At 46.5% G+C, this 14,326-nt stretch overlaps 1 protein-coding gene across 1 annotated transcript in view; it reads left to right on the top strand.

Annotated features, from left to right (window-relative positions):
* PPWD1 (peptidylprolyl isomerase domain and WD repeat containing 1) overlaps positions 1 to 14,326 on the top strand; it is a 101,284-nt gene that overhangs the window by 73,982 nt on the left and 12,976 nt on the right. The window contains exons 9-10 of the mRNA XM_029576222.1: positions 5,467 to 5,548; positions 10,461 to 10,643. Of these exons, the coding sequence (XP_029432082.1) occupies positions 5,467 to 5,548; positions 10,461 to 10,643 (265 nt within the window). The remainder of the gene's footprint in view (positions 1 to 5,466; positions 5,549 to 10,460; positions 10,644 to 14,326) is intronic.

The following is a 14,326-nucleotide window of genomic DNA, read 5'->3' as shown; positions in this document are numbered from 1 at the left end:
CATGCTGCGGCTGCCTTCCTCTTCCTCCCCCAAGATGCTTTCGAACCAGGCCGCACCTCCCACCACGACAGGACGGCCCCTGCTGTGACCTCACTCGCAGGCGACCTACCGGGGCCTCAAAAGTAAGGCCACGATCCTAGGCGTCACTCACCTAAGGTGCGCGACCAAGGAGCAGGCCCCTTGGTGCGCCCCCTTAGTTTAAGCCCTTAGTGCCTCCCCTTTATCTCCCCCCCTTTCCATTTTCCCCTCCTCCCATCAATTCTTTTCACCCCTTTTATTAGCCAGTTCTCCTCCTCTCACCACCTTTGGGCCCCTTGCCCTCTCAGAATCTCCTCCCTCACCAATACTAGCTTTGTACTACCTATCTCCCCTCCCCCCCCCCCCCTTTTAAACATACCTCCTAAAAGTGCTGGAATACCCAATACCCACACTCACACTACCACTCCAAGCACATCACCCACCCTATACACCAACCCAGATCTCTGCTGCCAATCATGCTTACCCCACTCACACAATTCATTGGCCTCGCTGCCTTCACCCTTATTCGCTTCAACTCACAATCCATCATCAAAAAGACCCCCCATTCTCAACGACATTCTTCTAGATGACAAACCTGACATCTGTGCCATAACCGAGACCTGGCTCAAGGACACTGACATAGTCCTGCTCAATCAACTCCCTAATCACACACATGATTTCTTCTCCATACCACGACCCAAAAAAAGAGGTGGAGGCCTCCTACTTGCAGCAAAAAAAGACCTTAAACTGATATTCTGTCTGCACTGCTCCCAAATTTGAAATTGGCCTCTTTAAATCCCTTCAACTACAGATCTGCTTAGTCTACATCCCTCCCATTCTCCTGGACAAAAATTCTTCCCCCCTCATCGAATTTATAACTCAGAATATAGCTATAGACACTCCTGCCATCATCCTTGGTGATTTCAGTATCCATGTCGATGCAGTGCCTTCTTCCCCTACATGCAATGGCCTCCTGGCCTCACTCAATGCAATGGGCTTTAAGCAAATTTATAACAAGCCCGACACACAAAGCAAGTCACTCCTTGGATCTAATCTTTATTAATGCTCGTATCTCACCTGGCACTCCCACCTACACCCCAGTACCCTGGTCTGATCACTACCTCATTAGAGCAGATCTTTCAGTAAAAAACACAACCACCTTCATGCACACAAAAATATAACACTATCCATTTCAGAAAACCCTGCTCTAGAGACGACCTGATCACAGCCCTCTCCAATGATCTTCATAAACTCGATCTTACTGACACCAATTCTGCACTCTCGGAATCACCTCACTAGCTCCATTGCCAATAAAATCTGCCCTCTGCAATCAAAAAAACTAAACACCACACTCACCTCAAAAAAACCTTGGTACACCCCTGAATTTAAAAAAAAATGAAGCACAATCTTAGGAACCTAGAAAAGAACTGGCGGAAAAACCCCTCTCCCACACAACTAGCTAAATTTAAATCCTCTCTACACAGCTACCATGAGACCATCCTTAAAACCAAGCGAGATTTCCACGCTAAGAGAATCCACATCCTTCAATTCAACGCCAATGCCCTATTCACATACGTCTCAGATCTGACCAAAACTGCCCCCTCACCCATACCCGATGAGGATGCCAAAACAAAATGTGAAGAATTAGCACAATTTTTCCACGACACAATTTTCAAGATCATATTACGCTTCCCCAGTAACCAACTTGCCTCCTTAAACACCTTTGAGACCACTGCTTCCACCGAAATTGAATCTCTCTTAAGGAAAATGAAATCTGCCTCCCACCCGTCTGACACTGTTCCCACTAAATTGCTCCTGACCATCCCTCGCATAATAGCATAACCCCTAGCTAACATCAATCACTCAATCAGACTCTATGAAGTCCCTACACCCCTAAAGCAAGCTATAGTCAAACCTATTCTAAAGAAACCAAAACTCAACCCCACTGAACTAACCAACTATCACCCTATCTCCAACCTACCCTTTCTATCAAAAATCCTGGAAAAGGTAGTAAACACTCAACTTTCGGACTATCTAGAAAAACACAATATTCTCTTCCCTTCACAATTCGGCTTCCGTAAGCATTTCAGCACAGAAACCGTCCTGATCTCATTTGCAGACTCCTTCCTCAAAGGATTGGACAAAGGCCACTCTTACATACTTGCATTGCTAGACATCTCATCCGCATTCAACACCATAAGCCACAATATCCTACTCGACCACCTCAAGGAAATTGGTATCTCAGGTATCCCACTCCGCTGGTTCGAATCCTACCTAAACAATAGGCAATACAAAGTCAAAATAGGCAACACTGTGAATCCCAAGCTATCGACCTTCACAAGGTATTTCCCCCAAGGTTCCTCCTTATCCTCGACACTTTTTAACATCTACCTACTACCACTCTGCCACCTCCTCTCTGAACTGGGTCTTACGCACTTCATATATGCGGACGACATACAAATCCTCATCCCTATCACTGAGTCCTTACACAATTCCATCAAAACTTGGGAAACCGCTCTCACCGCCATCAATACTCTCCTCACTAACCTCAATCTCGCTCTCAACACTGCCAAAACTGAAATCATGATCATATCGCTCCCACACAACCACCTCACCCGCTCTCAACCCAACACCATCCCAACCACAATCACCGCATCACCACACGTACGAGACCTTGGCGTCATCATTGATAATCAACTTAACCTAAAAAAAGTATCAATACCACTATGAAAGAATCCTATTTCAAACTCCACACCCTAAAAAAATTAAGACCCCCTTCTCCATTTCCAACTTCCATACAGTACTACAGTCCTTGATCTTTTCAAAAATTGTCTACTGCAATGCCCGCCTTCTAGGCCTCCCCAAAAATACAATCTCCGCACTCCAAATGCTGCAAAACGCCACTGCTCGCATACTTACCAATACTCGCAAAACTGAACATATCACCCCCATCCTCAAAGAACTATACTGGCTCCCTATTGCCTCATGTATACACTATAAAACCCTTTCTATCATACACAAAATCTTGTATACCCACAATATGCACTGGCTCAATGACTCTCTATATTTTCGCACCCCCAGTAGACCTACTAGATCTCACTACTTGGCAACTCTACATACACCATCTACTAAGTTTACACACTATACCTCTACTAAAGAGCGTGCCCTATCCATTGGAGGGCCTTCACTCTGGAACTCCATGCCCACCGACCTACGACTAGATCTGCCCAAAATAATTCAAACAAAAACTGAAAACCTGGTTATTCAAACAAGCTTTTACTTGATCCTTGCTCACACCCGCATCCTCCTGTACATCATCCTCTCCTCTCTCTTCTACCTGACCCCGTTTTTCTCTTCCTCCTTCCTACCTCCACCCAGCCTTTAATACATCATTCCTCAATTGATTAATTTCATGATCCCCTTGTATGTATGCGTTTTGAAACTTTACAATTTGTCACCTTATTCGTATTTGTAAATAGTGAATGTATAACTTCCTCCCCCTTATCTTCTCCCCCCTTTACTTTCTAGCTTTAATTCCTCAGTTCAATGCCCTGTAACTTAAGCAATCTGCCTACGTTATTCATTGTTTTGCATTATGTTATATTGTTCGCAGTTCCTTGTATAGCACCTTCGCTTCATATCCTGTTCTTTGTAAACCGATGTGATGTTCTCAACGAATGTCGGTCTAGAAAAACTTTAAATAAATAAATAAATAACCTCTTCTTCACGGAAAATTTCATTTACCACTACCTTTTGTCGCCTCCCACTCAGACAGTTTCCAACCCAGTCAGTCACTCTAGGATCTATACTAAGGTCGCACAATTTATTTATAAGTCTTATGTGCAGAACCGTATCAAAAGCCTTGCTGAAATCAAAGTACACTGCATCTAGTGCTCTCCCTTGATCCAACTCCGTGGCCACCCAATCAAAGAAATTGATCAGATTCATCTGACGATATATGCTGCCTCGGATCTTGCAATCCATTGGATTGTATCCTTTGTTTGCTCTCCACAACCTCCTCCTTACTTCCACTTTTATGAATAGAAACCATATCTACCTTTCTCCAGTCCTCCGGAACAACTCTAGAAGATAAACATTGAAAAGGTCAGCCAGCGGAGTTGCCAGGACATCTCTAAGTTCCCTTAGTACCCACAGATGTATCCCATCCGGCCCCATCGCCTTATCTACTTGAGGTTTAGCTAGCTCCTCACAAACGCACTGTTCTGAAAATCGATTAAGATTTACCTAACTTCAGTCTTATTTATGTTTGTTCTTTGTGGACCTGCTTTAGGCCCTTCCACAGTGAACACCAAAGAGAAATATGTTAACCAATTTTGCTTTTTCCTCATCAGCTTCTACATATTCCTCCCTTTTGCATCTCACAATGCCACTTTTGCACTTCCATCTATCACTAACATATATCTAAAAAAAAAAAACAAAAAACAGTTTTGTTCCCCTGTTTTACTGTATTTGCTATTCTATTTCAGTGTTTGCACTCCTGACTACTTTACCAGCTTCTCTTAGTTTTTCCAGATATCGTTACCTGTCTTCCTCTTTTTGCGAGCTCTTGGCTGAGGAAGGGACCTTAATAGCGCCAAAATATTACATTTTAAAATATATTAGCTATAAAAAGATGAGTCACTCAAAATTAGGGTATAGAACATTATAATGTAACATTTTACCAGGTGTCTTATAAATGCCAGTTTTTGCTATAATACCAATCAGTGTAAACACATTCAAATATATTCATATACCTTACTTCAAAACATTTTTCTAATGTTTTTCATATGCAAATAAAATTGACCACCAATAAATCAGAACTAGCCTAGTGCAAAACTTTTCTTGTGCAGAAGTTAGATCAATCCCTTCTGAGAAGCTAAACCAAAAATTTAAGAATCACAGATGTAAATGTAAGTCCCTGTAGAAATAAGCTAAATAAAGGTGTCAGCTATACTCAGTTTGATTTTCTTTTAACAAATTTAATTTAAGTCACCGATGCAAATCTATACCAGATTGGTAGTAACCAAAAGTCATTACCATGCTGGTGATCTGTGTGAGAAATTCAGTTGGATTTCCATATACCACAAACCACTGTTGCAGTCATAGCATGAAAACTGAACTCTTCCATCACCTCCAGAACAGAGTTCAGCCACATTGGCAGGAGACAGCAGGGAGGTTTGCACTGCTTGTACTGTACTTGTTACGAGAGTAAATGGAGCACTTCGGCTTCCACTAATTTCAGTCTGGCTCTTTTCAGGCATGTTAAAGAAACTGTTTTAAAAGAGATTTTGGTTCAATAAATTCATGACATTTAAAAGGACCCATAATAAAATTAACTTAGCAACACATTGGGTCAGACAAGGACCCCAATGTGTTGCTAAGTGAACATAAATAGTGTCGTAGCTTAGCCTATTCTTAAAATACTGATTTTAGAATCTGCAATTGCAGGTGCCCCAAAACAGTGGAAAACTTCTGTGTTCACAGCAGGAATGGCTACTACAATGGGCACACATTTCATCGCATCATCAAGGTAAGAAGCAGAATGCCAAGTCTGTTATTTGCAGAGATATTTAGTTTCTATATGTGATCCCCAAACATACTGGAAAACTTCCCTTTTTAACTGTGAAATAATTTCTATATTTTTGTTGATGGCCCTTTCTAAGCAATTTTTTTTTTTTTTTTTTTTGCATTTTGCATCAGCCAGCACAGCGCTCTTGAGCAGTGGTCCTGAAATTGTGGCCCGTGGACACAGTTTTTCTGGCCCACTGAATCCCTCCGATTGTATTTACCTGCAGCCCCCAGGTCCTTCCATTTGCAGCAGTTTTTCCCAAGTATGGTGATCTTCCTCTCCTCAACTCCCCTCCTGGGCCAACTCATCAGTGACATCATGAAGAGATGCTGTAGCCAGCTAGGGGGAAGGGAAGGATAAAATATAGTGGTACTGAGCAGCATACGAGTGCAGCAGGACCTGAAGAAGATCTTCTGTTCACACTGCTGCCATCACAAGGAGCTGCTTCTCCCGCCGCTGCCTCAAGGAGCATCAGCTGGGAGAAACCTCTGCTGCCACCACTAGGCGAAACAATTGCCACTGCTGCCAAGAGGAAGAAAAAGGAGAAAAACATAGCAGGTGGGAATCACGTGGTGGACCTGGTGGAGAGCCCAGCACATAGGAGGTACTAAAATCGGAGCTCTCCTCCCTCTTAACAGCCAGAGCAGTTGAACCCATACCACCAGGGCAGAAAGGGCAGGAATTTTACTCCCAGGATTTTACTGATTCCAAAGAGGACAGGAGGACTCCGTCCCATCCTAGACCTGAGGGTCTTGAACAAATTTCTAAGAAAAGAAAATTTCAAGATGGTTTCCTTGGGCACCTTGCTCCCCCTTTTGCAAATAGGGGACTGGCTATGCTTCCTCAACCTAAAGGATGCATACACCCATATTGAGATACTTCCTGTGACCAGGGAAGATCTCAGATTTGTGGTGAGGAAACAGCACTTCCAATACTGGGTTTTGCCACTGGGGTTCGCATCTGCTCCATGGGTCTTCACAGAATGCCTGACTGTGGTGATGATGCATCTCCGCAGGCTAGGAGTGCATGTTTTCCTGTATCTGGACAATTGACTGGTAAAGAGCACATCTCAAGCCCCTTACCATCCAGGTGTTGGAGTCACTAGGGTTCGTTCTCAACTACCCAAAGTCCCATTTCAGTCCGTCACCTCAATTGGATTTCATTGGAGCCCTGCTAGGCACAGCTCAGGCCAAAGCCTTTCTGACATGCCAGAGAGCTGTCGCCTTGGTGACCATTGCAGCAGACATTAATCAGAGCCAGTAGGTATCAGCCTAGCACGTGTTGAGGCTGTTGGGCCACATGGCCAATGACCGTCATGTCACTTCCTTGGAACACTTGCACATGCGCAGAGCCCAATGGACCCTGAGGCCACAGTGGCACCAAGCCACATACAGCCTCCAGGATTGCAGTTCACTCAGGAATGTCCTTGTCAAATCAACTTCCTGGAGATATGGGCTTTCAGAGATCGGCTGTCCAGCAAAGTTTTCCTGATCCAGACAAACATACAAGTAGCCATGTGGTATGTCAACAAGCAGGAAGGCATTGGATCGTACTTCTTGAGTCAGGAAGCAGTCCAGAGCTGGTTATTGGCCCTGTCTCACGGGATGGCCTCAGGGCCCTGTACCTGGCCAGGATGAAGAACGTGGTGGCAGACAGGCTGAGTCGGGTCTTCAGAGCCTTTGAGTTGTCCTTGGACCAGGGGATAGTGGATTGGATATCCTGCCGCTGAGGGAGCCACGCGTAGATCTGTTCGCATCTCCCTGTAACAGGAAGGTGCCTCAGTTCTGCTTCCTGTCCAGGACAGATGGCAAATCAACCTCGGGCGCCATCTGATGATGTCAGCCTCAGACGACCTGGTCCGTCATTGGGGCAAGGATCTTCTGTATACATATCCTCCAATTCCCTTGGTGGTAAAGACTCTCTTGAAGCTTCACGAGGACAGAGAGACTGTGATCCTCATTGGCCGAGACAGGTATGGTTTCTACTCCAGCGGGAGCTGTCCATTGGGAAACCAATCAGTCTGGGGACTTCCCCAGATCTCATCACGCAAGATCAGGGCAGGCTGCAGCATCCCAACCTCCAGGCTCTGAAGCTCACAGCCTGGAGGTTGAGAGGTTAATCCTGCAACTGCTTGATCTTTCTGAGGATGTGTCTTGAGTCCTGGTGGCTTCTAGAAAGCCTTCCACTAGAAAGTCCTATGGGCTGAAGTGGAGGAGGTTTTCTGTGTAGTGTGAGCAGAAGGCCCTAGATCCGTTCTCCTGCCCCACACTAAATCAGCTTGATTACCTTCTATATCTTTAGGAGGGTGGCTTAAAAACCAACTCTGTCAGAGATCATCTTAGTGCAGTTTGCGCATACCACCACAGTGTAGATGGTGCACCCATTTCTGTACAGCCTATATTTGTATGTTTCATGCGGGGCCTGCTTCAGTTGAAACCTCCCCTAAGTCCTCCTGCTGAGTCTTGGGACCTCAGCGTGGTGTTGGCTCAGCTGTTGAAAGCTCATTTTGAACCTCTGCACTCCTGTGACCCTGAAGTACCTGACCTGGAAGGTCATATTCTTAGTAGTGGTCACTTCAGCATGCAGGGTCAGCGAGCTCCATGCCTAAGTGACTTATGCACCTTATACTAAGTTTTATCATGAGAGGATGGTTTTTCGTTTGCGCACCCTATGTTCCTGCCTAAAGTGGTGAAGTATTTCCATCTTAATCAGTCAATTGTCCTGCCAATTTTCTTTCCCAGGCCCCATTCACACCAAGGCGAATGAGCACCGCATAGTTTGGACTGCAAGCTAGCCTTAGCCTTCTATCTGGAGCGGACAGAAGCCCATAGTCAGTCCACCCAAGTTTTTATTTCTTTTGATAAGAATAGGTTGGGCGATGCCATTCCCAAACAGACCACTATCCAGTTGGCTAGCAGATTGCATCTCCTTCTGTTATGCCCAGGAGGGACTGCATCTGAGGGATCATGTCAAGGCTTATTCTGTCAGAGCCGTGGCAGCGTCAGTGGCCCACTTGCGAGCAGTTTCCATGGAGGAGATCTGCAAGGCCACGACATGGAATTTCCTCCACACATTCTCATCTCAAGACTGTCTGAATAGGGATGGCCAATATGACAAGTAGGTTCATCCAGTCTGTCCTCCAGAACCTGTTTGAAGTGTAGAACCCAAAGCGCCCAATCTGGAGCCCTTTGTTTGGGTTCAGGTTGTTGTCTCCTCTATTACCAACAGCAGTGGTGGTGTTATGCCCTTAGGTACTTGGTTAAATGTCTTTTGGTCCCCTTTTGTTTTGGGGAGCAGCCTGTAGCTATGTATTCACTGATGTGGGAGGACTACCATCCTGCTTGTCCTCTGAGAAAGCAGAGGTGCTTACCTGTAACAGGTGTTCTCCGAGGACAGCAGGATGGTTGTCCTTACAAAACCCGCCCGCCACCTCACAGAGTCTGGTTTCTCCTATATTTTATTTTTTTCACAATTGTGTGTTACGAGACTGAAGAGGGACACCATGTGGATGCATGGTATAGGGCATGCTACGTGTGGTATAGGGTATGCTGTGATTGCTCAGTGTGCCTAGTCAAAGTTTCTAGAAAATTTGACATAGGTTTTCCACATCGGGCTCCATCTGATGTCACCCATGTGTGAGGACTAACATCCTGCTGTCCTCGGAGAACACCTGTTACAGGTAAGCAGCTCTGCTTTATTCACTCAAAAAAAGGTTTTCTGTGCTGAAATGGCTTTGAAAATTACCCCCAAGATGACCTCCATGTGAGAGAACCTCAAGAATGAAATTTCTTAAATCTCTGATGAGAGATCAAGAATCACTGATAAACATCTGCATCAGTCATTGAGACCTTGTGCACCTCCCATGGAGCCTGACATTATATTTGTTACTACTCTGAAACAAGCCCACAGGTAACACTAATTAAGAGAACACAGAAACATATAATTGTCACTGAACTTCTATGTTTTCTGAATGTTAAAAACACCAGACCACAGTTAAACTTGTCGAACAAGGTGGGGTTTTTTTTTTGGGGGGGGGGGGGGTTACGATTCAATAGGTGTGAAGTTGAAATAAACTGTACAAAGCAATTGTTTTATAAACCCCCTTCCCCATACCCATTCAGCAAACTCCTCAGCCTGCTCAGTGGTTTGAAAGATATTCAGTGAGGCCCTCATTCCAAAAAGTCTACGGACCCCTGCTCTTGAGTGTAGGGGGTAAAATCCAGTTGCTGCCTGACTGCAAATGCACATTACTGAGGTTGTGTGTAGTATATGCAGCGTGCTTGTTTGTTTCTTCCAGTACTATAAAAACACTTTAGTTATCCAGGCAACAGAGAGACCAGCCTTAGGGGATATATGGAGTGAAGGGGTAGAGCAAGGGAGCAAAGAGTATAGTAACAAGAGGAGGGAGGGAAAGAGAAGGGAAAAGGTTGCTTGGGGTGAGGGCAGTATGGGGGAGAGAGAAGGAAAAGCTTGTTTGCAGGGTACAGTTTTACAGCATGCTGGAACTTTTTCCTTACACATGCACTAGAATATGTGGCTGTTAATGGTTTGTGAGCATCCTTAAACATGGAGATGCAGTATGCTCCTTTATTAGCCACTAGGTCAACTCACCGTACGTTACCAGATGGTTATTTTGGAATAGTGGGTGTTCAGGAGGTCACTGGAGTCTTTATCCCGAAGCCCCTGTTCCCTCCCAAGTAGCCTCTTAAAGCCGCAGTGACATCCTGTGACCAGAGAAATTTGGGAAACTTTCTTCTGGGCTGCAGTATTGTCTAAGAGATGCTTCTCTTTCAACAATGGCAGGTATTCTAATTCATAGGGACTTTTATAAGCTGTTGGTGTTTAATGGTCTTTGGTTTCTTTTTAAACCCAGGGTTTCATGATACAAACTGGTGATCCAACTGGTACTGGAATGGGAGGAGAAAGTATATGGGGAGGAGAATTTGAAGATGAATTTCATTCAACATTACGACATGACAGACCCTATACACTTAGCATGGCTAATGCAGGAGCAAATACCAATGGCTCCCAGTTTTTTTTAACAGTCGTGCCAACGGTAAGAAAAGTTTAAACTGTATCTCTTTATGTTCAAGTACTATTTTATAAACTAACTTTTAGATTGCTATCTAACGTAAGGAAGTGATCAACAGAAGGATTCTTTGGCAGTAATTCACAAATACTATGAAGTTATTTGTCAGAATATCACAGGGTGTTCTGCCAAACTTTCTGGTAACACAGCTGTATGGAATCGCTTGCACCTACTATAGTTTCTTCTTCAGTCCTAAATCTCTTTATCTGAGGTTTTGTTTTTTCTTAGATTGAGACATGTTGCTATATGGGCAACAATGAATCTGAAACCCTTTTCAAAAATAACTAGTTAGTTGCTGTACTTATGACTTATTTTCACACAACTAGTTGTGTCATCCTTCCATTTCCTAGCGTATAGCAGATGGACTCAGGACCAATGGGTATAGTGTAATCCTGATAGCAGTTGGAGATGGATCATATTTCAATCTGACATCAGCCCCAGTACATATACTCCTGCAGGAAGTGCAGCTCTCCAGTATTTTCCGTCTCCATAGCAGTTAGGGACTCTATGCACGCTCGCACAGCGTTAGAGTAATTTCACCAAAGAAAACCAAAAGAATAGGAAGAAATCTTACCTCTACAGACGAGCCCCGCTCTCCTGCGGTGACACCCATTGGGTCCCTCCCCCAGTTGAGAATTCCCGAGGTGATTTCCGCGATCCCTCAGAGGTAAGCCTCGGTCCAGCGGCCGACCCTCAATGGGGACCTAGCCCCCGACATCGGGTGAGGCTGAGAGGCAGCGGGTGCAACCTCGAGCGCAGCGGTGAAGGTATTTTCCCTCTCCCCCCGCAGGCGGAGACCGCCTGAAACGAGACCAGGAAGCGCAGAGACAAAATAACATAGAAATCTAATTAAAAGTCTCCGGTCCCCGAAGCTCGAGGAGTCGCACAGGTCACCAGCCGGGACCAGTGCCTCCGGGTTGATCTTCCCTAGCAGGGCTAGGCCCCGGTTAGATCCGAGGGTCCTTCCACGTGGAGACCCTCTGATGTGGTCGCTATATTGTCCGCGTGGTCGCCGTCACCATTTTGATCTGTTCGTCGCCCCGATCCGGGCACACAACGTCGTGCGCACAAGTACCATGCACAGAGACGACGCGCGTAGCCACGCACTTACTGTGCTGGGCGCACAACTCTATCTGTGCGCACATCCCCCTGAGCGTGCACCACCATGGCACCACCAGAAAAGAAACTCAAGGCTCAGGGCTCACGGCCCTGTGTATACAGTGCGAAGAGGCCCTAGAGGATCCAACTCATGGCCCTCCCCAGCCGGTACCAGGTTCCATCCTCTCGAACAGTACACCGAACCTAGCATTGCACAGCGGGACACCCACCCCCCACAACGGGACTCCCTAGGGACACGGCGCTCCTTAGTCTAGACCCAGCATCTATCTCCTGGGTGGAATTCTTCAAAGGTCTGCATACCTTCGTCCACATGCAACCGGGACCTCCTATAATAAGGCCACAAGCTCCACCAGAGGACCTCAACGTCCCGGGATCCTCTATGCCCAGGGAAGTGATCCCACCACCCAGAAGTCCCACCTTCGGGGACACAGACAACTCTGATGAGGATTCAGAACCCCTGGAGGAAGGGGAACTCCCTCTGGGGACAGAGCCCCACCGAACCATGAGACGCTTCTTCACCAAGGACGAGCTTCCAGAACTGATCACACACAGCTTAAAAGAGCTTGCTATCCCAGGCACAAGTGCCTCACGGGAACCTAAGACGAACCCCCTACTAGAGGGACTCCATCAGACCCTCCCGTCATTTCCCACTATTTCAAGCCGTCCAGCAACTAAATGACTTGGAATGGGATGCCATGGAAACTAGGTTTAAAGGGGGGCGTGCTCTGGCAGCTATGTACCCTCTGGACCCAGCCACCAAAGATCTCCTGGCATGTCCAAAAGTGGATGCCATGGTCTGCGCAGTCCCGAAGTGCACTATTGTCCCAGTGGAGGGAGGAGCAGCACTCCAGGATGCTCAAGACAGACGTCTGGAATCTATCCTCAAACAGTCCTTTGACGTCTCCGCTATGTCTCTACAGATCGCGGCCTGCTGTGCCGTGGTGACACACGCCTGCTTATCACAGACCAGGAACAACACTCCTGGGGAAGCCCGGGAAGCAGCAGTATCATTCCTTGTGGATGATGCTTCTGATCTGGTGTGCACTGCAGCTAGAGAAGTGTCATCCACCGTGGCAGCCAGAAGACAACTCTGGCTCCGAAACTGGTCGGCCGACGCATCTTCCAAAATGAGACTCACAAAGATGCCCTTCAAGGGAACCCTCCTGTTCGGAAGCGAACTAGAGAAACTAGCCAACAAATGGGACGAGTCCCCACTGCCGTGGCAACCGGAGGACAGAAATAAGAGAAACCAGCGACCCTTCCCCAGAGCTTCCAGGGGCAGAGGATCACAGTGCTTCTACCCATAAAGAAGCACATATCAAGCGCCCGCCCCGCAGGCAGGAGCCAGTCCTTTTGGAACAAGCACAACAAAAGGGGAGCCAGCTCGGGCCCAGGCCCCAGCCACACCCCACAATGAAAATCAGCCGACCCATCCAAAGGAGAGAGCCATAGGGGGCAGGCTTGCCCTATTCTACCAAAGATGGGTCGAGATAACTTCGGACAAGTGGGTCCTAGCCATCATTCGAGAGGGATATTACCTGGATTTCCACCACCTCCCTCCAGACAGGTTTGTGGAATCCCCCTGGCACGACTCTTCCCAGAGGATGGCAGTGGAAGCTACACTGACCAGATTACTAGCCTTAGAGGCTGTAACACCGGTGCCTCCACAACAAATAAATACTGGACATTATTCCATCTATTTTATCGTTCCCAAGAAAGAAGGAACGTTCATGCCCATCCTGGACCTCAAGTCTGTCAACCGTCACCTGAAGATTCCTCGCTTCCGCATGGAAACCCTACGCTCAGTAGTAAGGGCGATACAACCGGGAGAATTCCTTACATCCCTGGATCTGTCGGAAGCCTACCTACACATTCCGATCCATCAAGAGCATTAGCGTTTTCTATGCTTTACGATCCTGGACCATCACTACCAGTTCCAGGCACTACCATTCGGGTTAGCCACAGCACCCCAGACGTTCACCAAGATCATAGTGGTGGTGGCAGCAACACTGAGGAAGGAAGGAATCTGCATGCACCCTTATCTAGACGATTGGCTGATCAGGGCGAAATCCCCAGAGGAGAGCCACCAGGCGACCAATAGAGTCAAAACTCTACTGGAGAGCCTTGGGTGGGTGATCAAAACAAACAAGAGCTGTCTGCAGCCCTCCCAATCTTTAGAATATTTGGGAGTCCGGTTCGACACCAAACAAGACAAGGTCACCCTGACACCGACAAGGAGATCGAAATTGATGATCCAGTTGCGAACCCTGTTGAGCGAGCTTTGCCCCACAGCATGGGACTACCTACAGGTCCTCGGCCTCATGGCATCCACACTGTGTTTTCAGCACAAGGCAACTCTAAACGATACGAGGTAACTGTTCTAATTAATAAACATATATCTTTTCAAACGGAACCGGTTAAAGCTGACCCTGAGGGACGTTTTGTGATGGTAAAGGGGAAACTGTTTGAAAGAGAGATAATTCTGGCTTCCATTTTTGCCCCCAATACTTATCAGCATAATTTCTACACTT

Source organism: Rhinatrema bivittatum, chromosome 1 (assembly GCF_901001135.1).
Source record: "Rhinatrema bivittatum chromosome 1, aRhiBiv1.1, whole genome shotgun sequence".
Lineage (NCBI taxonomy): Eukaryota > Metazoa > Chordata > Amphibia > Gymnophiona > Rhinatrematidae > Rhinatrema > Rhinatrema bivittatum.
This window is presented reverse-complemented; position numbering and strand designations above follow the sequence as displayed.